The sequence below is a fragment of the Loxodonta africana genome, chromosome 9 (genome assembly GCF_030014295.1).
Source record: "Loxodonta africana isolate mLoxAfr1 chromosome 9, mLoxAfr1.hap2, whole genome shotgun sequence".
NCBI lineage: Eukaryota > Metazoa > Chordata > Mammalia > Proboscidea > Elephantidae > Loxodonta > Loxodonta africana.
Window position 1 is genome coordinate 41,539,458 of NC_087350.1, and position 25,345 is coordinate 41,564,802.

At 37.9% G+C, this 25,345-nt stretch overlaps 1 protein-coding gene across 2 annotated transcripts in view; it reads left to right on the forward strand.

Annotated features, from left to right (window-relative positions):
• Window positions 1–25,345, forward strand: part of PTAR1 (protein prenyltransferase alpha subunit repeat containing 1) — a 76,149-nt gene that overhangs the window by 25,667 nt on the left and 25,137 nt on the right. For both annotated transcript variants that reach the window (XM_010587532.3, XM_064291235.1), the window contains exons 3-5: window positions 3,696–3,762; window positions 11,343–11,447; window positions 13,314–13,527. In XM_010587532.3, coding sequence (XP_010585834.1) covers window positions 3,696–3,762; window positions 11,343–11,447; window positions 13,314–13,527 — 386 coding nt within the window. The remainder of the gene's footprint in view (window positions 1–3,695; window positions 3,763–11,342; window positions 11,448–13,313; window positions 13,528–25,345) is intronic.

Consider the following 25,345-nt stretch of genomic DNA (forward strand, 5'->3'; position numbering starts at 1 on the left):
AATTTATAACTTCTTTGATTAATTGAAGATACTCATTTCTTGGTTGATAGGTAGCAGTAGTGTTTAGTTGAACAAATATTTACTGAGTACTCATGGTGCGTCAACCAGTAATGGAGAAGTAGAATGCATCTCATTGCTCACAACACTATGAGGCTGATGTTATCTTCCTCATTTCACAGATAAGAAAACTGAGGTTCAGGGAGGTTAAGTTATTTAGGTGGTCAGTGGAGAAGGTTAAGTTAGGTAGGCAGTTTGGCTTTAATGCCTATGCTCTTAACCACTCCTCTATGCTGTGAACAGATGTGGAGCTTCCTTTGGACAAGGGCCATATCTTCCTCATATGTAAAAATGAAGCTAGTAATAGTACTGCCTCATGACGTGTCAGACAGTAACTGACACACGGTATGCACTCAGTGATAATTGCAGTTAGAAAGCCTGTATCTCCTAACCTTATTCCATCTTTACCCAGCTTGGTACTTGGCTTGTAGATGCTTAGAAAATTTGTTGAGTGGGTAATTTTAAGATGTATGAGACAATACATGCCTTCAGGAAATTTACTGTCTGATTAAGGGGATAATATTTATACAAGGTGGATAAGAGGAAAGCAAGTATACACAAAACATAGTGATGAAAGATTTCTTCCAGTTGAGTAGATGAGGAAAGGCTTTGTAGGGAAAGCGTTCTGACAGAGAATAGCGAGCAGGTAAATATGAGGTATGTTCAGAGTCAAGAAGGGGGAGGCAGATAAGTGTGTTCAGAGAATGGCAGGGTCTGGATGAGGTGGAGCATAGCATGTGCAAAGAAGTGTGGGAAGGCCAGGCTGACAAGGAGATTGGGACCAGTTTCCTGGTACTTTTCTCCAGCACCCTGTGCTTTAGTCACACTATTATCCATAATCTCTTGGACAGCTCACTCTGAAGTTCCATGCCTCTTTACCTGTGCTCATCCTTTTTCCACAGTCTGCAGTGCTCTTCACCACCTTCTTCATCTAGTCTTTCCTCACTACCCTAGTGAGAATTAATTGCAGGTTCTTTGATGATCCCTATTGTCTTCGTTCTGTAGTACTGCTATAAGAGAAAAACCACAAGTGGGTGTCTTTAACAAAGAGAAATTTATTCTCTCACAGTCTAGGAGACTAGAAGTCTGAATTCAGGGTGCTGGCTCCAGGGGAAGGTTTTCTGTCTGTATCGGCTCTGGGGGAAGATTCTTTTCATCAGTCTTCCCCTGGTCTTGGAGCTTCTCAGTACAGAGACCCTGCATTCTTAGGAAGCATGCTCCTGGCTCTACTTTCTTGGTGGTATAACGTCCCCCATGTCTCTCTGCTCACTTCTCTTGTATATCTCAAAAGAGATTGGCTTAACATACAACCTTATCTTGTAGATTGAGTCCTGCCTCAACATAAACCAAAAACCAAACCCAGTGCCGTCGAGTCGATTCCGACTCATAGCGACCCTGTAGGACAGAGTAGAACTGCCCCATAGAGTTTCCAAGGAGCGCCTGGTGGATTCAAACTGCAGATCCTTTGGTTAGCAGACATAGCACTTAACCAGTATGCCACCAGGGATTCCCCTCATTAACATAACTGCCTCTAATCTTGTCTCATTAACATCATAGAGGTAGGATTTACAACACACAGGATAATCACATCAGATGACAAAATGATAGACAATCATACAGTACTGGAAATCATGGCCTAGCCAAGTTGACACACATATTTGGGGGACACAATTCAATCCATGACACCCATCTTATGGTGCATGCTTCTCTTTCACTCTGTTGTCTGTAATTACATGTTTATATGTCTCCAACTGTCTTTTGCCTTCTGGAGAGCAAGATCTGGTCTCACTTAATATCCATTCTCTTAGCCTTAAGGGTACAGTTTAATGTTTTGCACATAGTCAATGCATGGAATATTTGTGGAATTAAATGACTAATGGTATAGAAAATTATATTTGTTTTCTTTGGTGAATATTAAATTAGTGCCAAAAACTACTAAAAGTAAAAGAATGAAAAGGTTAATTAGATAATTCTTTATAGGCATATCATATGTACGTATGTAATGATTTGTAATGGGGAGGATGGAGGACAAAAATGTGTGCTGATGCTACTATTTGTTGCTCATTTAATGACTTTTAGTATACTCAGTGGTAATGAAATTGTAGCCTCCCAATAAATGTTAATCCCTTTTATTAAGATGGTTGGAAATGGAATAATTGATTTTCTTATTAACTAGAATATTTAAAAATGAGTATAGGAACGTATTTGTGTTTGTTCTAAAAAGCTTATCAAATACTCAGAATGTCCCAGTTATTTATTGTAGACGGTCATTTCAAATGCAGTATAATTGAGTTGTTAAAAGCAGTGAAATGCTAACCTTGCCACATACTAATTGGGTGATAATAGGCAAATTACTTTAAATCTGTTTCCCTACCTGTAAAATGGAATAAAAATATTCTTAGACCGTGATTGTGAAAATTCAGTGAAATAATGTAAAGTACTAGTCCTATGTCTGGTACACAGTAAAAAAAAAAAAAAAACACAGTAGTGCTAAATAATTATAACAATTATTTTTGTTTTATTTATTTGGCATTTGGTTATAAGCATGGTAGAGGTTACCTTAATATTATGCCCCTAGGTTGATAATCCTGGAATTCTCTTTCAGTTTTAGTAAAATAAAGATAATATGTCTAAATATCACTGATTTTTTTTCTCTTAAATATAGACTTATGGAGTTTATTTTAATATATAGAAATTCAAGACCCTGAGAAGCAAATAGCTAATAAACATGAATAGATGGTTCATAAAATGAACTATAAATAGTAAATATAGAAAAATGTTCATATTAATGTGGATTAAAGAAGCAAATTAAACAGAAACAAAGTATTTTATATCTACCACATCCATTTTTAAAATAAATTTATATAGCCAGAATTACAGGGACGTAAGTACATCCATGTAACTCTTGACAGTATACATAGATACTGTCCGTTTAGAGGACGATTTGTGAATACTTATTCGGAGTCATACAAATCTTAATACTTGTATTGTTTTGACACAGTAGTTCATCTCCTAGAAATACATCTTAAGAAAATAACTATCAGACCAAAAGCCTGTTTAAAAATGTTGGTAGCAACATTATTTTATTGAAAAAAAAAAAAAAAAAAAACAGGAAATAGCCTGCAGCATAAGTGATAATACATTAAATTAGTGAATTGTTATACCACTGTTAAAAATGCATACCGTAGCAGTATAGGAGAATGCATGGGAAATAATATTGATTGGAAAAATTAGAACAGAATTGTACATTTGTTATTGTTATAGCTGTGCAAAAATTTGTGTTAGAAAGGGTGTTTGCAAGGGAATGTACATGAATTGTATTAAGAAGTTTGGATGTGAGTTTTTTTTCCCCCCCTACTTTTTAATGTTATAAAGTTGTTTTAGTGTTGACTTTTTAAAAAAATTGTACTTATCTTTGGTAGAAGAAAATCTTGAGGATAATGCTCATGCCCCTGATAACTTAGAACAGAGTAGCTATCATTAAAGTTGATAGGACAGAAGATACATCAATGTAACTTGAGATATATATACACACACACACACACACGTGTGTATAAGAAGAGGACCTTAAAAGAAAAAGAAGCCAGGCTCTAAAGAGTCGGATTATTTGGTTTTAATACAATTTCTCTTTATTTTAGAATTGATAGATGTCACATGCACCCTGCTGCTTCTAAACCCAGACTTTACCACTGCATGGAACGTGAGGTATGTCACTCTCATCCAGGAAAAAATGAATTTTAAACAAACTCCTGAAGACATGAGTTGTTAGCTTTTTAAAAAATGAAATATAAACCATAATCCATGGCATCTTACACTTCTTTTTTCAACCCATTTTTAATAAGATCTCCTCTCTAACTCATATGTTTTGCCCCTGTTTGCATGCATGCCTATGTCCGTTCTCCATAAAGTTTCTTGCCTGAAATGTAAATTGTCATGTCGAATTACCATATACAGTTTGATATGTGGCTTCTATTTTTCTTCCTTTTTAGGGGGATGGGGGCACTCAGCACATTTGGTTGCATCATGAGGCACTGGCTGGTGTATTTCAGAAGCACTGCATTGCAGTGGAAAGTGCGTAGGATGAAGATTCAGGGCCACGAGGTTGTGGGCTCAGTGTAGTCACTAACACTGACCTCTGTGGGACAAATCATTGAAGTCTCTGAGACTCAGTGTTTCAGAGGGGATCACATTTTTTTAATTTCTGAAGTTCTTTGATTCTGATTTTTGTAGCTTTTATATACAAAACACTTTATAGAAATATTAAAGTTCATACCAGGTTCATTTTTTTCATTAAAGTGTTTTCAGTTAAATAATACAATACCCAGTGCCAAATAATACAGTAGTATAGGTTTAAACAAATTGGTGGTTCCTTAGACTAACAAATTTTCTTAGAGGAAAACTGAATATAAATTATAAATAAATGAAAGTGAAGTCACCTTGAACATTCTGAATGAGTTGTTAAAATTTCCCTATAGGAAAGAACCATAAATTATAGCTCTTTGTCTTTAAAGATGATGTAGGCCATATTTCATTTAATTTTCTCTGTAGTTTAAGCAAGGTTACATTTTAAGTTAATGTTTAACAATACCTACTGAATTTTATATTTGTCGCTGATTTTTAAAAATCTTAGATAATCTTTGTTGTCTTAAAAATGGCCTTTGAATAATTAGTGATCAGATATTTATAGTAAAGAGATAAATATAAAATGAGGTGTAAAGCTTTAAAATTTTACTTAATTTTAGAATTCCTATTCTCTTTTGTGGAAAGCACTGTAATTGTTAGGGAATAGACTAATGTTTATTGAGTGTCTGCTATATGCCAGAGACCATACTACAACTTTATGTTATTTCTTCAGTCGATACAGTGCTTGGCAACATTTGTTCATTCATTCAAATATTAATTACTGTATGCTAGGTTCTACCCTGGTGGCGTAGTGGTTAAGAGCTATGGCTGCTAACCAAAAGGTCGGGAGTTCGAATCCACCAAGCACTCCTTGGAAACCCTGTGGGGCAGTTCTACTCTGTCCTATAGGGTCGTTGTGAATTGGAGTCAACTCAACGGCAGTGGTTGGTTTGGTTTAGGTTCTAGGCACTGGGAGTACAGCCATGAACGAAACAAAAATCCCTGTGTTCTTTTGGAACTTTCGTTCTAGTAGGGGAAGAAAGACAATAAGGGCATAAGTAAAATATATAGTAGATCAAGTGGTAGTAAATCCTATGGAGAAAAAATGGGAAAGGCCAGAAAGAGGATGGGAAGAGTGGTATCACGGCTTTAAATATGAAACGTTTGAGCAAAGACCAGCGGAATCAATCCCTGTGAATTCTGGGCTAAGATCATTCTAGGTAGAAAAAAAAAGAACAGTAAATGGAAAAGCCCCCAGTCAAGAGCATCCTAAAGCATTCCTGGATCTTCAGGGACGGCAAGGAAGTGAGTGTAACTGGAGGAGTGTGAAAAGGGAGAGAATACTAGGAGATGAGGTCAAAAGAGTAATGGGCTGCATCTCACAGGGCTTTGTAGGTCTTTGTAGGCCACTGTGGGAACTTTGACATTTACCCTGGATGATGTAGAAAGTTGTTAAACGTTTTCAAGCTGGTCCCTTAGCTGAGGAGAGACTTTATCTTACTTAGGTCTTAAAGTTTTGGCTCCTGTGTAAAAAATAGACTGTAGGGAAGCAGGGAGTGGTTAGGAAGTTAGGAGGTAGTTGCAGTAATTTAGGTGAGAGATACTGGTGGGTTGAAGTAGAGTTCAGCAGTGGAAGTGGTGAGAAGTTAGTAAGATTCGAATAAACATACAGATGATGACTTGAATGTGAGAGGAGGAGAAGAGTCAAACTTGACACCGGTTTTTGGCCTGAGCAACTAGAAGGATGGTGTTGCCGTTTACTTAAATGGGGATGTCTAGAAGAGGAACAGATTTAGGTGGGTGGAGGGGTCCTGGTTGGAGGTCAGAAGTTTAGTTTGGGATGTGTTAGGTTTGTGTCCAAGTAGTTGTATAGGAATCTGAATTTCAGGGAGGCGGTTTGGGCCAGACACATAAATTTGGGAATCATTGGCATATAGATGGTATTTAAAGCCTTGAGACTGTTTGAGATCCCCAAAGAAGTGGGTGTTAGGGAAGAGAACCAGTCCAAAGATGGAGCACTGGGGCTGTCCAGTTTTCCAGGGCTGTGCTGTCCAGCACAGAAGCCACGAGCCACATATGTCTATTGAGCACTAAGTAGTAGCCCCAGTTAGGATGTGCTGTAAGTATAAATTACACATCAGATTTTGAAGACTAAGTGCCAAAAAGAAAAACAGTAAAATATCTCATTAGTGATTATTTATATTTATTACCTACTGAAATTATTTTGGGTATATTAAGTTAAATAAAATATATGTAAACTTGTTTTTAATGTGGCTGCTAAAAAGTTTAAAATTACATATATGACTCACATTTCTTACTTGCATTGTATCTCTGTTAGACAGTGCTGTTCTAGAGCCTGGGGAGGTGAGGAAAAATAATCAGCAAAGAAAACCTAGGAATGTACTATAAACTTAACTGAGAGCTTTCTTAAAGGTAGGGACCATGTTACCCTCCCCCCACACACTCCCTCTTGTACCCCAGCATCTAACACTGTAGTGCTTGGCACTTAATAAATACTCAGTGTGTAGACTGGGCATTGAACATAATAAAAACAAAGTCAGTGAAAAAGAAATGAGGATAATAGGGCAGAAGGAGTACCATTTTTATTCACATTAACACATTCCTCATTATTAGAGATATTGGAAATCCTTCAATGAAAAAAAAGACTCTTACCATAACGTGTACGTGTATATTTATTTATTCATTGTATATTCTATAAGGGAAGCTCAGTGTAGGAGTCTTAAGATCCATGAAACTTAGTTCTTTTTCATCAGTTAACTAGCACTTGACTTTAGGCAACCTTTTAGCTTCTCAGAGTTTTAGTTTTCTAATCTGTGAAAGAAAAGATTTGAACTGGGAGATTTTTCATGATTCTTTTGGAACTGGTTTTTTGTTTTTGATTATGCATGTTTTGGTCTTCTTGTCAAGGGAAATTGCTTCATAAATCCAATTTAAGCTATATTAATAGCAGTTAACCTTGAAAATTACTCCTGTAAAATGATTAGTAAAATTTTATGCTAGAGGAGTAAAAAAGGAAATTTTGGTTTTTTAAAAATCCATTGTGGGTATATGTTCTAGTAGATTTTTGTTTGTATTAGTAAGATTGATTTATACATGTAGTCAGTCAATTTTGAGCAAAATAAAACCAAACTTGGAAGTTAAGTGATCTAGCCCTATGAGTCTGTTGCAAATCAGATATTCAGAACTTCTGTTTAATTGTTGATGAATTTCATCTGCAGTAACTCTGGAAAACAATGGAATAATACACCTGTAGTTCAGTTTGGGGGGGTTGTCATCTTGGGGAAAAACAGGGATACGAATAAGTTTTTGAGCCAGTCTTCTGTGATTACAGTGAGTGAGGCATATAATTTTAAAATTTAGTTGGTTATAAAAAAAAAAAGGGGGGGGACTGCTTCGTTACTTGGAAAATTGGTGAATTACTTGATGAAAAAGGTTGACTTCATAATAATGTCCATTTTTACGTTAGCCTGTGAACATAGAGTAAGCAAAATATCTTTGAGTAACTAGTTGATACCAAGCTCCAGTAATTCATGTCCTTTAGTCATACACAGCCTGTTGATTAAACTGGTAACCTTATTTTATGCAGATTTAACTATGAGCCAAGAGACCTTGAGCAAGTTACTTAACTGCTCCAGACCTAAGTTTCCTCATCTGTAAAATTGAGATAATGTTAAGGTGAACCATATAAAATTATTTTTGTAGGTCAAAAATGATTGACTCCCAGCACCTCGATCTTGGTTTTAATACCGTTCTCTAATTAAAAGAACCAGGCTTCTTGGAGAAATGGATAATTGCCAGACTGGGGCAGGAAATAAATACAAGATGCGCCTGAAGCATCTTGTAGATCCAGAATGTAAGAAAGCGTTTAAAAACGGTATGATGGGGCGGTATCAAAGGGCCACAAAAGGCAAATGGAAGAGTTTCCAGTGGCCAACAATTTGAGCAACAAAATAAATAGCTAAGTATTGCATTATACCCTGGAATCCCTGGGTGGTGCAAAGGATTAATGCCTTCAGCTGCTAACGGAAAGATTGGAGTTGAGTGTACCCGAAGGTACTTCGGAAGAAAGACCTGGGAATCCACTTCCCCCAAATCAGCCATTGACAACCCTGTGGAGCACAGTTCTACTCTGACACACACGGGGTCACCGTGAGTCAGAGCTGACTCAGTGGCAGCCATTCCTTGCCAACCCTGTTGTCTATCCCAAAACAATACAGATGGCTTTTTCTTTCCTACTTCATTTTTACCACATTTATTTACTGACACTTGCTTCGTTCGTTTTTCCTCTGTTAGCAGTGTGTCACTTAATCAAGCCTTTTAGCATGAATAGAGAAGCACGTATGCCTGAACATATGCACTTCAAATATAAGGCAGTATCCCATCTCTCCAAAGAAAAATACTTTTAGGCTGATTTCAATATATAAACTTTAAGAGATGTGTAAAATAAGTAAATGTCTTCTCTGATATTTGATTTTTCAATGTACTAACATATTTTTAAAATAACATGAATATATATAAATTCTTCATTTCCTCACTGTCAAATTTCAAGAAAAAAATTTATTCAGATTTGTCACATAACATTGACATCAGTGACTTTGTCATCATGAGACATTTTTTGAGTTATCTAACAGTGTACCAGAGCACATCATATTTACTTCTATTTAAGTTGTTTGAGATACAGCACTTTTTGAATCTGTGTGACTGGAAATTTTATCTCAAGCCACAGATTCCTATTTGAATACATTAGAGCAATTGATTTTTTCTCTCTAGGTTATGTGATCACTATAACTTAACCAGTTAGTTTATTTCTTATTAAAGTATCTTTAAAAGATTTGTTTACAAATATCCAACACCTACAAACGTTTGGTCCTGCCCCCAGAAATATTTTTTAAATTCATATTAAAATTTTACTTCTGTTCTACAATTCTGTCAGGTGATAACCATCTATATATACCATTGACTGAGGTTGTTTCAGGCTAAGATGTTTCCCTAAGTACTACTTTGTTGTTCAAATGAATTAAGAGAGCATTTCCATAAATTGAGAAACTTTGTAAAGGCTCAATTATAAAATGACTTCCTCTTTTCTGAAGAAAATTTTTATTTTCTCCCCTTACATATGGAGATATTGGTAGACACTTGTAAATACAGCAGTGTCTTAAGTTTAGCAAATGAATAATTAAGCTTAATTCGATAAATTATCTACAGCAGCTGTTTTTAACGTAGTATGCATCCCCAGAAGGGCTTGTTAAAACACAGATGGCTGGGCCCCACCCGAGTTTCTGATTCAGCCCCAAGACTCTTGAGTTTCTGCAAGTTCCAGGTGATGCTAATGGTGCTGGTCAGGGACCCACTTTGATAACATTGCTCTACAACGTAGTTAAAGTTACATAAAGCAACCTTTACTTCCTTTTTACCTCATAGGTATCCTGACTTACTGTCTGAACAAAATGTTACTGATTTAAGAAGAAAAAGGACCTAAGACTGCAAAAGCAATTTGCTGTTGCATCAAGTATTCTGTTAATGACATATAGGTTTCCTGTGCATTGAAGGAAAAATAGTCAATAAATCCTTTCGTTAAAGCTGCCACAAACTTCTGCATATCACCTCAGGTTATTTTCTAGAGTGAAGTTACTGACCTAAAAATGATTATGAAATGGAAATGTATCACTATTTAGTATCTTCATTAAAAAGTAAGTTATTCCTCATCAAATAAAAATTTAAAGATGGTACGTTGTTGTTGGAAAGAAAATGTATTGCAGCATTTAGAAACTAAATGCATTTAAATAGATAAGCTACAAGAGCTGGACTCTGGTTCTCTTAGCACTAAACGTCTCTAAAATAATTGAGTCAGCATCCCTACCACAGGAACATTTTAAGATTAATAAAATACTGGCAATAATTTTATTATTTTTAAAAAGTATGCTGAAAATTAGTTAGGAGTGTAATCATATCAGAGCTAATTATAAAAATGTTACCTGAGAAATTGATGGAGAGATCTTACCAAACCCGCTGCTGTCGAGTCGATTCTGACTCATAGCGACCCCATAGGGCAGGGGAGAACTGCCCCATAGAATTTCCAAGGAGCACCTGGTGGATTCAAACTGCTGACCTTTTGGTTAACAGCCGTAGCAATTAACCACTATGCCACCAGGGTTTTCGGAGAGATCTTTCATGACCTTAACTGCATTGAAGCTTTGGCTGGGTTTAAACAGTTTTAAAAATAGCAACAGCAGTGAAAACCCTCACGTTTCTATTAACGTATTACTTCTGCTGCTTCTGTTTAAAAAAAGGAATGGCCTGGTATCAGGACCATGCAGGTATTTCACCTGATAATACCCCTTTTGGAAATTTATCCTAAGTGATAGTGGAAAAGAAAGAAGTCATAAGCACAAAGCTCTCCCCACCCTCCAAAGTTCGTTTAGAGTAGCAGAAACTTGGAAGCAACCTAAATGTCTGGCAATCGGGAAAAGATCATTAAATTACAGTATAGCCACTGAATGAAACCTGATCTTTTAAAATGTTTATTACAAAGAGTATATAGAATGGGGACATTTTAAAGCTATAATAAAAGCAGGATATTAAATTACATGTTAAAAATACATGCATATGGGCAAAAGGGAAATTCAAAACTAAAAATCATTTTGTTAGGGTGGTGATTCTATGATTGTTTCCCTTATATCTCAGTCATACAGTGTGATGGTATATGTGTATTTTTTGTAATGATCCAGCTCATATCCAAGCCCTATTTAGGAAGCTAGAGCAATTTTTGACTGGCATTAGAGCTTTTTTTTTTTTATTAGAGCTGTCATAACACGTAGTAATGTCAGTTCATATAATTTTTGAAAGTGAGACAGGCCAGAAAACCCCTTTATCCTCTCTCAACTAGCTTAAGTTTCACTGTTGATTTAAGAGCTTCTGTTTCTGCTTATTAGTTTATTATTGCAAGATTATGAGAATACACTCTTGATTACTGTGTGTGACATTTATGAGGGTGTTATATACCATAGTGGTTTGGAGTTTGGGTTTTTTTAAATTTATTTTTAATTCTTGGAAATTCATTTCACAGTGAGTATATATTAGTAGCCATTTATAACATTTGAATACAAGGGTAAGTAATGGTTCTTTTCATTTTTCTTGTGCAGGAAAGAGCTGATCCTCTCTGGCACTTTAAATCCAATTAAGGACTTACATCTGGGAAAACTGGCCTTAACTAAGTTTCCAAAGAGTCCAGAAACGTGGATTCACAGGTGTGTCTAATTTACGTTTTTTTTTTTTCTTTTAGTCTTCGGATCGAAACTGGCTGGAGAAATAAACACTGGAATCTGAAGCAGGGTTGAGTAGTGATTGAGAGCATGAATTCTGATGTCAGTTACCTGTGTTTAAATCTACATGCCCTCACTTGCTAGCTCTGTGATCTTGGGAAATTGTTTAATTTCTCCAAGCCTCAGGTTCCTCACTTGTAAAGTGGGGATAACAATAATGCCTGTCTCGTAGTTAGTGGTGGAGTTTGCATGACATGAAGCATGCAGAAACTGTCACAGTGCCTGGCACATATTAAATACTTAATAAGTGTTAGCTATTATTTTTTTTTATTATTATTATTATTAGCTATCTGAGGCAGTTGTGGAGGTTGCACATAGAGATTCAATTATAATGAGCAACTTGGATTTTAAAATATATTAGAGTGTGTTCCTGAAAGATGGTGATGGTGGTTACTAACATTAACTTACAGAGGAAGAGAAGGGCAGCTGAGGTGAATAGTGTGCGGGCTGAGCTAAAGTTGCTAAGACCATAAATGCAAAAAACCCTTTTTTTGAGGTTAAAGGCCTGAGGCAGTCAGAATGCATATAAGGACTCATTCAGAATCCTGCTTGTCTGGAAGCATCTTCCTTTTGAACCCCAGGTAGCTACTCTCATTTGACTAAAATGGGACAGCTTGGCCTTGCTGGTAGTGGTCACTGGGGAGGTTCTCTGAAGAAGTCTTTTGTGTTTATAAGCCACTCTTAACTTTTCTCAAATCCTGGGCAGTTTTGGGATCTTATTTTAGTTCCGGGTATAGCTTAGCTATAATCTTGCCTTTGGCTAGCTAACATGACAAGTCAGCTCCTTCCAAACCACATAGTTGCGTTTTCCTTCCTACTGGAAGTTGGGATAATGGACCTAAGAGAGGTATATGACTATGCAAGGGGTGGGAGGGGGGACTGTTAAATATACATTCATCCATTTATTGACTTAATTTTTAATAAAACAAGCTTTTATGATTAAGTGTAATTTTCCATTTATTCAACAATGACAAAATAGCTTTCTTACTCAAGTTCCTATGTGCCTTCAGAAATTTCTAGTCTAAAAGAATGATTTCATATGAGAAAATATTTGTAAAAATTGAAGATATTAAGTAGTTAGAAACATTTTTTGTGCTTTTGATTTAAATGTGTGCTAATGCAAATCTTAAACAGACAAGGGGGAAATCTGTGGATAAAGACATTCTGAAACCTCCTTGATGGGGTAACTAATTATATTGTGTTTGTTCCCTTCCAGATTCTGTGTAGTAGTATAGAAATTTTGCTTAATGAAAGCTGTCATAATGCAGTTTCTTGTTTGCAGACAAACAAATAGACTTCTGATAGAGGAGGCAGAGCTGAGGTGAGGCATGCACATGGAATTAAAGATGGCAACCACGACTCCTCTGCTAGTACTTAAAAAACCAGACATCAATTACCACCTGCCCTACCCAGGTGTACACACATAAAGACAGACTAGTCACTCCACGTTTCCTGGCCAAACTTGGAGATACCGTTTTGGAATTGATGGCATTCTTTTTTGACAAGTTTTAAAGTTTTAGGAAGATTTTTCTTTACTGTTTGTCCCTTTTTCTCCCTTATTCATGCTGCTAACTTGAATTATGCCTTTGAAAACAAAAAAAACCTGTAACTCCCCTTCTCCTCACACCCCTTAAGGGAAAAAAAATTAAAAAACCTGGGTTTATAAACAGGTATTATTTTGCATTGTCTGTGGATGGAAGTGAAATTAAACACACACACAAACAAACTGGTTGTTTTCCTCTGTGACTTATAATTTTTCCTCGTTCTCTTTCCCCGATGCCTCCTAACCAGGCGATGGGTGCTACAACAGCTGATTCAGGAAACCTCCTTGCCTTCCTTTGTGACCAAAGGAAACTTGGGAACAATTCCTGCAGAAAGAACACAGCGATTAATACAAGAGGAGATAGAGGTCTGTGGTGAAGCTGCGGGGAGATACCCAAGCAACTATAATGCCTGGTCCCATCGGATCTGGGTTTTACAACACCTGGCCAAGCTAGACGTCAAGGTGGGCTTGTTATTCAGTCTCCCTGGGCCGACTCTCTGCCTGCCCTTTAAACCTTCTGGTGGTAGTTCATCCTCAGAGGAGCTAATACAGGAAAAGAGAGGATTGTAACAGCTGATACCTCCAAAGAAACCCTGGCAATTAAAAAAAAAAAAAAAACTTTGCATTCCTTGCCAGTGCAGCTTTTGGTGACACTCTTAATGACAGAACATTGGTAGAACAGAGGCAGGTTTAACCAGTCAAGAAAGACTGAATTTAACTTACTTTGCCCTGAAACAAGGGATTAGTAAGCCTTATAGAACTGAAATTGTTATCTCTTGGTAGTCTTTAGTTATGTGACTTAATGTATTGAATCAGCTGGCTGCCTTTTCACAGTCTCCTCCCCTGCCCTGGGCACCAGAAGATCTCACCCGTCGTTCCCAAACTTGGCTGAGCCTGTGAATTATTGGTGACTGCTAAGTCCCGTCCCTGACCTACTAAATTGAAATGAGGACGGGATCTAGAGATCAGTATTTTTCACAGGCTCCCAGTGGTTGTTAGGATGCAAAGCCAGTTTAGAAACTGTCACAGCTAGTCCTGTCAGTTTAGAAATGAGGGGATGGAGGGTTCCAGAGAATTTTAATGGCTTAGGCTTCACCACAGTTGCACTGCCTATTATTCATCATAATGAGAACCAGGTGTCCTTGTGCACCTTCCTGTGTATGACAGCTTCTCTATTTTTTGTTTCTTATGGTACCACAGTGCCATAAGAACCTAGGGTACTCATTTAAGAAGTTTCCTAGGCTTGGGACAACGAAAAGAGGTCAAGCTAGAGGTCAGTATGTCCCAAGTGGTGCTTTCAGATTAATGGGGAAGCGTTCTCCGATTTTCGCTCACCACCCTCTTCTTCTACATCTCTTTTCCCAGTCCCTGCTCCCGTCTTTGCTTCCTAGCCAGAGATTCCTCCAGGACAAATACGAGAGTTTTTATTTCTGGGGGATTTTAAGCCAGCAATTCTGGAAGAGTAGCCTTTTTCCTCCAGTTTATGTGGCCCTGAGTTTCAGGAGGGGAAGCCACCTAGTGGAATGGAAAACTGAGGCTTGAAATTACATGGACCTGAGTTTTTGACTCCAACTCTATTAGTTATGTGCTGCAAGTAAGGCCTTAATGTTTTCATCTATAAAATGGGAGCCCTGCTACCTGCCTCAGTGGATTGTTGTGAGAATTACTTGAGTTAAGAACTCAGCTGACAACCGAAAGGTTGGCATTTCAAATCTACCAGCTGCTCCTTGGAAACCTGTGGGGCAGTTCTGCTGTGTCCTGTAGGGTCGCTATGAGTTGGAATTAACTTGATGGCAGTGGGTAATGTGTATGAAGTACACCTAATAGGACTCACCAAATTTTAGTTCCTCTCCCTGCTCCCCATAGGTAGAAAGTTTAAGTAAAACTGGTACGAGTTTGCTTAATCAGCTTGGTGCAGTTTATTCAAAGAAAGTACTGAAACCTTATTCCCAGGCACTGCCCTGTACACTGGGTGTGGCACTGTGAAAACGAAGAGCTTGCTGTCAACAAATTGAAAATCTAGTCGAGGAAGCAGACACCAACAATTACAAAGCACAAACCGAGGGAAGCACAGGGTACAGAGCACAGAGAAATGGTTCTTCTTCCAGGCTGGATTGGTAGAAACAGCTGCCAGAGGGAGGTGACAATGTGTAGCCTGAGTCTCTAAAAACAAGCACAGGTTATTTGGTGGGTTGTGAGCGACAGAGAGTGCTTTAGAGCGAGCAGGTCATCTCAGCTCTGCAACTTGGTAGTGTGGGTGGGATGAGCACATGGAGGGTTGAGGATAAAGAGGAAGGCAGAGTCCATGTGAGCTGAGAGCTTTGGAAACTTTCCTGCCAGGATATGGACCTCTTCAAGTGGCATCCTCGTAAAATCGGAAATAAGAGACCAAGACTGACTGCAAGGTGAAATTCTTGGTGAATTGACACTATGTGACGTTAAAGAGGACAGCTTTAGTTAGTGGTGTGTTGACCCAGCTGCCTGGGTCCACTCCCAGGCTTCTGCGTACTGTCCCTGCGCCCTTCATTGGGGGCACTTGGCATTCTTCCTGTGTGCACCACCACTGGGGCGCAGTATCTGTCTCGGTATTCGTAGTGAATGGTGCTGAATTTGCAAAATCCCCTTTCTGTTGTTATAAGCCACTGGGCTCAGTTCGGAGATCATGTCCTACTATGCTTCATCTGTCTGAGGAAGTAATCACGAAAGTACCAGTTATCTAATAAAAAAAAAAACCTGTTGCCGTGGAGTAGATTCTGACTCATAGAGACCCTATAGAACAGAGTAGAACTGCCCCATAGAGCATCCAGAGTAGGATAGGAGAAAAGACTCAAAGTCAAGCAGAGTTTATTACTACTAGCCAATTAATAGCTGATACGGTATTCGATGGTTCCTCAAAAATTTAAATACAGCATTACTGTAGACCCAGCAATTCCACTCCTTGGTATATACCCAAAAGAGTTGAAAACAGGGATTCTAATAGATACTTGCTTACCAGTGTTCATAGCAGTGCTGTTCACAATAACCTAAAGGTAGAAACAACTCACGTGTCTTATCAGTGGATGAATGGATGAACACAATGTTGCACATACCTGTAATACAATATTGTTGTCATTAGGTGCCATCGAGTCAGTTCCAACTCATAGCCACCCTGTATGCACAAGAGAACGAAACACTGCCCGGTCCTGAGCCATCCTCACAGTCATTGTTCTGCTTGAGCTCATTGTTGTAGCCACTGTGTCACTCCACCTTGGTGAGGGTCTTCCTCTTTTCCGCTGACCCTGTACTCTTGCCAAGCATGATGTCCTTCTCCAGGGACTGACCCCTCCTGACAACATGTCCAAAGTATGTAAGATGCAGTCTCTCCATCCTTGCTTCTAAGGAGCATTCTGGTTGTACTTCTTCCAAGATAGATTTGTTCGTTCTTTTGGCAGTCCATGGTATATTCAGTATTCTTTGCCAGCACCACAATTCAAAGGCATCGATTCTTTTTCAGTCTTCCTTGTTCATTATCTAGCTTTCACATGCATATGATGCAGTTGAAAATACCATGGCTTGGGTCAGGCGCACATTAGTCTTCAGGGTGACATTTTTGCTCTTCAGCACTTTAAAGAGGTCCTTTGCAGCAGATTTACGCAATGCAGTGCATCTTTTGATTTCTTGACTGCTGCTTCCATGGCTGTTGATTGTGAATCCAAGCAAGGTTGTGTCATCTGCATAACGCAGGTTGTTAACGAGTCTTCCTCCAATCCTGATGCCCCATCCTTCTTCGTATAGTCAGCTTCTCAGATTATTTGCTCAGCATACAGATTAAATAGGTATGGTGAAAGAATACAACCCCGACACACACCTTTCCTGACTTTAAACCAATCAGTATCCCCTTGTTCTGTCTGAACAACTGCCTCTTGATTTATGTAAAGGTTCCTCATGAGCACAATTAAGTGTTCTGGAATTCCCGTTCTTTGCAGTGTTATCCATAATATGTTATGATCCACACAGTCAAATGCCTTTGTATAGTCAATAAAACACAGGTAAACATCCTTCTGGTATTCTCTGCTTTCAGCCAGGATCCATCTGACATCAGCAGTGATATCCCTGGTTCCACGTCCTCTCCTGAAACCGGCCTGAATTTCTGGCAGTTCCCTGTCAATATACTGCTGTAGCTGTTTTTGAATGATTCTTTAATAAAATTTTGCTTGCATGTGATATTAATGATATTGTTCTGTACTTTCCACATCTGGTTGGATCACCTTTCCTGGGAATAGGCATAAATATGGATCTCTTCCAGTCAGCTGGCCAGGAAGCTGTCTTCCATAGTTCTTGGCATAGACGAGTGAGCACCTCCAGCGCTGCATCTGTTTATTGAAACATCCCAATTGATATTCTCTCAATTCCTGGAGCCATGTTTTTCGCCAATGCCTTCAGAGCAGCTTGGACTTCTTCCTTCAGTACCATCGGTTCCTGATCATATGCCACCTCTTGAAATGGTTGAACATCAACTAATTCTTTTTGGTATAATGACTCTGTGTATTCCTTCCATCTTCTTTTGATGCTTCCTGCGTCGTTTAATATTTTCCCCATAGAAATCCTTCACTATTGCAACTCGAGGCTTGAATTTTTTCATCAGTTCTTTCAGCTTGAGAAACGCCGAACGTGTTCTTCCCTTCTGGTTTTCCATTTCCAGCTCTTTGCACATGTCATCATAATACTTTGTCCTCTCGAGCCACCCTTTGAAATCTTCTGTTCAGTTTTTTTACTTCTTCAATTCTTCCTTTTGCTTTAGTTGCTTGACACTCGAGAGCAAGTTTCAGAGTCTCCTCTGACATCCATCTTGGTCTTTTCTTTCCTCTCTTTTCAGTGACCTCTTACTTTCTTCATGGATGATGTCCTTTATGTCATTCGACAACTCACCTGGTCTTCGGTCACTAGTGTTCAATGCGTCAAATCTGTTCTTGAGATAGTCTCTAAATTCACGTGGCATATATTCAAGTCATATTTTGGCTCTCATGGACTTGCTCTGATCTTCTTCAGTTTCAGCTTGAACTTGCATACGAGCAATTGATGGTCTGTTCCACAGTCGGACCCTGGCCTTGTTCTAACTGATGATATTGAGCTTTCCCATTGTCTCTTTCCACAGATGCAGCCAATTTGATTCCAGTGTGTTCCATCTGGCAAGGTCCATGTGATTAGTCGCCGTTTATGTTAGTGAAAGAAGGTATTTGCAGTGAAGAAGTCGTTGGTCTTGCAAAATTCTATCATCGATCTCCGGCATTGTTTCTGTCACCAAGGCCATATTTTCCAACTCCTGATCCTTTTCTTTGTTTCCAGGTTTCACATTCCAATCGCCAGTAATTATCAGTGCATCTTGATTGCATGTTCGATCAATTTCAGACTGCAGCCGCTGATAAAAATCTTCTATTCCTTCATCTTTGGCTCTAGTGGTTGGTGCGTAAATTTGAATAATAGGCGTATTAACTGGCTTTCCTTGTAGGTGTATGGATATTATCCTAACACTGACAGAGTTGTGCTTCAGGATAGATCTTGAAATGTTCTTTTTGACAATGAATGCAACACCATTCCTCTTCAAGTTGTCATTCCCAGCATAGTATAGGATTGCTTGCCCAATTCAAAATGGCCAATACCAGCCCATTTCAGCTCACTAATGCCTAGATATCGATGTTTATGTGTTACATTTCACTTCTGATGTTTTCCAGTTTTCCTAGATTCATGCTTCTTACATTCCAGGTTCCGATTATTAATGGATGTTTGCAGCTGTTTCTTCTCATTTTGAGTCGTGCCACATCAGCAGATACAGTATTATTCTGCCATAAAAAAGAATGAAGTACTGATATATCCAAAAGCAGGCATGAATCTTGAAAACATGCTGAGTGAAAGAAGCCAGACACAAAAATTGTATGATCCCTTTTATATGAAGTATCCATAATAGGCAAATTCATAGAGACAGAAAGTGAATTAGTGATTGCCAGGTGCTGAGGGGAAAGGGGGATGACTCCTAATAGGTATGGGGTGATAAAAATGTTCTGAAATTAAATAGTGGTGATAGCTACGCAGCTCTGTGAATACCCTAAAAACCACTGAATATTGAACACTAAATAAGTGAATTTTATGGTATATGAATCAATAAAAATGTTATTTTTTTAGGAAGCACTAGGGTAACATGGGAAAAGAAACTTTTCACATGATCTTTAACTAATGTCTTAGAAACTGCTCTGCAACTTGTTCTTTAGTTTGCCAGTGTGGATATATGCCTGTTACAGAATTAATTGGAAGGTAAATGTCATTCCTCTTCTTGGTAGGGACTGTGCTTGAAAAACTTTTTCCTAGGGGCTTTTTTTCTCACTGTATATAGGCTTCTCACTTCAATGTGGGCATTTATCCTTAAGTTCTGAAATTCTTGCACACAGTCTATGTGGTTTGAGAGAGAACTCTACCTGGAGACTGAAGAAAAATACCTAAAATTCTTAATTTTCTTTGGCTTGACCCTTCTCCCCTTTCCCCTCACACATACATCGATATCACCCTTCCCTACTTTATTTTCCTCCTTAGCAGCAATCACTGTCTAACACAATATCAAGAAATATCTCCTAAAGATAAATTGTCGATATTTCTCTGTTGGTCCAGCAATCATTTACAAAACGTTTACTATGGGTCAAGCACTGTGCTAGCAATGGAGATACCAAAGGAAAAAAAAAAAAGGACATATTCTGCTTTTGAGGAGCTTTACTTTCTAATTAGGGAGATGAATTCAGCATAGAAATACCATTTATGCTTTGTGTGTGAAATAATCACTCAATACAGTGTATTGAACATAAATCTGATTTTGGAAGTACCATTTTAGTAATTGCAGGTTATTGTATTATGTATATGTTACCACATTTTCTTTTTAGTAGAATTCCTCATAATCCAATTTAGGTTGGATGAGTGATTGCCAGACCTCTTTTCAGACGTATGTATAAAGCCAAACAAAAAATTAGCTTAGCTCTGGCCCAATTTTCTAACCCCTTCTCTATTAGTGATCTTGTTCTCTAATAATTTATCAGTTAACTTTGTCTCCAGAATTAATCATGGTTCTTGGCAAATTAAAACGTAATTCCATTTTTTAATTTTCTCAGGCTGATTTTAATTCAAACAAACCCCCCCCCCGCAAAAAAAAAAAACAAACCCACTGCCATCGAGTCGATTCTGACTGATAGCAACCCTATAGGACAGAGTAGAACTGCCCCGCAGAGTTTCTAAGGAACACCTGGCGGATTCAAACTGCGGACGTTTTGATTAGCAGCCGTAGCACTTAACCACTACGACACCAGGGTTTCCCAATTCAAACAAAGGACTTAACAATTTGGGTAAACATGTATACTTAGAGGAATTAATACGTGTCTAGGTATTAGATTATCCACATGGATTACAATTTGCAGACGTAGAAATGAGCGAAGTTCCTATTATAAGTAAGGTCAATAGTTGTTACCTCCAGCTTGTTTGGATCTTAAAATATCTGGTTTATTTAATCAAAAACCTTTCAGAATGTTTCTAAGACTTATGTTAGTTGTCTTTACAAGAGTTTGGTACTCCTTAGTTTCATATTGTAAAAGTTATTACCATAGATATCCCACTCTGTTGGGCTCAGTTGATACTATTATGAATCTCAAAAGAAAAATAGTTCTTTGTGTTCCTTGCTCCAGTTACCAGGGATGGTTGGTAAAATTAATACACTAAGCAGTTCGTAGGCCAGTGAGTAATTTTGCTATTAATATTGATGATCCCCCTCCTCTTTTATTTTTGGATCCTGTAGTCAGTTCTTCCGCTACCCCTCTATCTCTTGAATACTTGGTTTAATAAAACAAAAGCTAGACAGCGAGATTGAAGTTTGGGTCCTTGATCTTGCTTTACCACTGATGGTGTGATTTTGAACATAATTGTCCTGAGTAGTAGTCTAATAACACTTAGACATAGTCTCTATAGGGACTCACTTTATACATGGGAAATTAGAAAGTGTGCAGCCTCCTTAAGTCTGAGGTATACTTACTTTGACATTAGTGGTACATGCCCTTCACCTCTAGCAGTTAAACTTGACTGACATGTCACAAAGCAAAATTTTGAGCGTTTTGTCTCTTTCTGGTATCCAGTTAATTCAGATGAATTACAGCAAGGTACCAGTAGACCAGTAGAGCCATTTTGGGGTCTGATTCACAGATCAGGACAGTCATTTCTGCTTCATTCCATGGCCACAGGCAGTATTCCTGCCACTGAGTGCTGGAGTAGAATGTGTACAAGACCCAGTGTATACCTGACCACTTGGGAGAAGACACAACTCAGAGCACCGTTTTTCCTTGACAGGAATCAGTAACGTCTTTAAAAATTATTTTAGTCCTAGATCTAGGGGTAGGAAAGATCTAGGGGTAGGGACTAGAAGTTAAAGATGTATTGGCCATAAAAAAATAATGCAGTTGGCAAATACATGTTTGTTTTTTTTAATTGAAGATATTTGTATCATCAGTGGGAGATTTTATTGAACTCTCTGGATTTAGAGCAACTTTTGCTTGTGAAAGATTTTGTGGAAACAATTCTGTATTTGTAGCCAATTTTATACATTAAGAGATTTTTAAAAAATCCAATCTGCCCTTTCATAAAGCAAGGAAAAATGTAAAATACCCAAGAATTTTTTTTTTTTTTTTTAATTTTTATTAAGCTTCAAGTGAACATTTACCATTCCAATCAGTCTGTCGGATGTAGGTTTACATACATCTTACTCCCTTCTCCCACTTGCTCTCCCCCTATTGAGTCAGCCCTTACAGTCTCTCGTTTCGTGCCAATTTTACCTTCTTCCCTCTCTCTCTATCTTCCCATCCCCCCTCCAGTCAAGAGTTGCCAACACACTCTCCTGTGTCCACCTGATTTAATTAGCTCACTCTTCATCAGTATCTCTCTCCCCCACACTGACCAGTCCTTTTCATGCCTGATGATTTGTCTTCGGGGATGGTTCCTGTCCTGTGCCATCAGAAGTTCTGGGGAGCATTGTCTCTGGGATTCCTCTAGTCGCAATCATACCATTAGGTGTGGTCTTTTCATGAGAATTTGGGGTCTGCATCCCATTGGTCTCCTGCTCCCTCAGGAGTTGTCTGTTGTGTTCCCTGACAGGGCAGACATCGATTGTGGCCGGGCACCAACTAGTTCTTCTGGTCTCAGGATATTGTAGGTCTCTGGTTCAAGTGGCCCTTTCTGTCTCTTGGGTTCTTAGTTGTCGTGTGACCTTGGTGTTCTTCCTTTGCCTTTGCTCCCGGTGGGTTGAGACCAATTAATGTATTTTAGATGGCTGCTTGTTGGCATTTAGGACCCCAGGTGGCACAATTCAAAGTGGGATGCAGAGTGTTTTCATAATAGAATTGTTTTGCCCATTGATGTAGAAGTCCTCTCAAACCAAGTTCCCCAGACCCCAGCCCCTGCTTCGCTATCCTTTGAAGCTTTCATTTTATCTCGGAAACCTCTTTACTTTTAATCCTGTCCAATTAGGCTGACCTTCCATGTTTTGAGTGTTGTCTTTCCCTTCACCCAAAGCAGTTCCTATCTACAGATTGATCAATAAAAAGCCCTCTCCCTCCCTCCCTCCCTCCCTCCCCCCTTTGTAACCACAAAAGTATGTGTTCTTTCCCGTTTTTTCTATTTCTCAAGATCTTATAATAGTGGTCTTATACAATATTTGTCCTTTTGCAACTGACTCATTTCGCTCAGCATAATGCCTTCCAGATTCCTCCATGTTATGAAGTGTTTCAGAGATTCGTCACTGTTCTTTATCGATGCGTAGTATTCCATTGTGTGAATATACCACAATTTATTTACCCATTCGTCCGTTGATGGACATCTTGTTTGCTTCCAGCTTTTTGCTATTGTAAACAGAGCTGCAATAAACATGGGTGTGCATATATCTGTTTGTGTGAAGGCTCTTGTATTTTTAGGGTATATTCCGAGGAGTGGGATTTCTGGGTTGTATGGTAGTTCTATTTCTAACTGTTTAAGATAACGCCAGATGGATTTCCAAAGTGGTTGTACCATTTTACAACCCCACCAGCAGTGTATGAGAGTTCCAGTCTCTCCGCATCCTCTCCAACATTTATTATTTTGTGTTTTTTGAATTAATGCCAGTCTAGTTGGTGTCAGATGGAATCTCATCGTAGTTTTAATTTGCATTTCTCTAATGACTAATGATCGAGAGCATTTTCTCATGTATCTGTTGGCTGCCTGAATATCTTCCTTAGTGAAATGTGTGTTCATATCCTTTGCCCACTTCTTGATTGGGTTGTTTGTCTTTTTGTGGTTGAGTTTTGACAGAATCATGTAGATTTTAGAGATCAGGCGCTGGTCTGAGATGTCATAGCTGAATATTCTTTCCCAGTCTGTAGGTGGTCTTTTTACTCTTTTGGTGAAGTCTTTAGATGAGCATAGGTGTTTGATTTTTAGGAGCTCCCAGTTATCTGGTTTCTCTTCATCATTTTTGGCAATGTTTTGTATTCTGTTTATGCCCTGTATTAGGGCTCCTAGGGTAGATCCTATTTTTTCTTCCATGATTTTTATCGTTTTAGTCTTTATGTTTAGGTCTTTGATCCACTTGGAGTTAGTTTTTGTGCATGGTGTGAGGTATGGGTCCTGTTTCATCCAAGAATTTTTTTAGGAAGGTGTATGAAGGATCTATATGAAGAAAACTAAAAATTTTACAAGGGGACACTAAAATAAGTAAGTGAAGAGACAGATCGTGTTCCTTAATGGAAAAATAAGACTTATTGTGAAGTTACCAGGTCTTAACAAAATAATTTATAAATTCAGTTAAGTTTCCATAAAAATGCCACTTGGATTTATTTTCAACTTCAAAAATTGATTCTGAAGTTCGTTTGAAAGAATAAGTTTCAAGAATAGCGGAGAAATTTTTGAAAGAAAAATAAAGGACGGTGTATACCGTTAGATACTTAAATGTTTACAAAGATCAAGTAATTAAAACTGGTCCTGGCTCAAAAATAGAGTAATGGAAGAGAATATAAAGCCCAAAAACAGATCCTAATACATAATTTATACAAATGCATTGATGAGAAATGCGGCACGTCACATAATTGAAGAATTCTTTGTTCCATTTGTTATGTTGGTAAAATATATTGACATTTTAGAATGTAACTAAATTAGGTTTTTACCTCATTATTTGCCAAATTGAGCTCGAAATGGCATTTTTAAAAAATTTACAAAGAAAAATAGGAAATCTAAAAAAAAATTACAGTGATAAGATTGAGGAAAATATATGTGGCAAAGAGAGTCCTTAATGTCTTTAATGTATAAAGATTGCTTACAAACCCTAAGAAAAATAATTAATATCGCAAGTAGTATATTAAGCAAGTCATAAGAGAAGAAGATAGACAAAACAGGCAGTTCACTGAAGACAAAATATGTGAGAAATGATTAGACTTATTGATAATTAAGGAAATATAAATTAAATTGAAATGATTTTTCACTTATTAAATTATGAAGATTGACAAGGAACTTAAAAACCAGCATTAACATGTATTTCTAGTAGGAATATAAATTATAGAGCCTTCCTGGAAGGTGTTTTGACAGCATATATCAAGAGCCTCACAGAGTTTTTCTCTTTGCCCCAGTAAGTATATTTCTAGAAATTTCTCCTAAGTGAGTAATAAGATATACACATATATTTGTATATAAGGACATTCATAAGAGTATTACTTGTACAAGAATACAAATGAAATAGGGAAGTGTATAAATTGTGATAGTCTTCAGAATGAAATACTATGCAAAAGTTAAAACTATGTTATACAGTAATAATAACATGGGAATATGTTTATAATGTAAATGGAATAAAATCAGTGTAAAAGGATATTCCAAATTTGTGTTAAAATTAAACTTTGTACATGGAATAAAGCTGAAAGATCAATCATGTGCCAGAAAGTTAGAAGTAGTTATCTGTGGCCTACAGGGTTTGTTGTTGTTAGGTGCTGAGAGTCGGTTATGACTCGTAGCGACCTATAGAACAGAGTAGAACTGCCCCATGGATCTAGTTTCCAAGGAGCAGCTGGTGGATTTCAACTGCCTACCTTTTGGTTAGCAGCTGTAGCTCTTAACCACTGTGCCAACAGGTGGGGTTTTTTTGGCCTTTTTTATATTGTTCTGTATTTTTTGAAATTTTCCATAGTGATCACTTTGTATCACTTTTATAGTCAAAGAAAACCCTAATGTTATCTTTAAAGATTTGCACAACTGATGGGGTGTG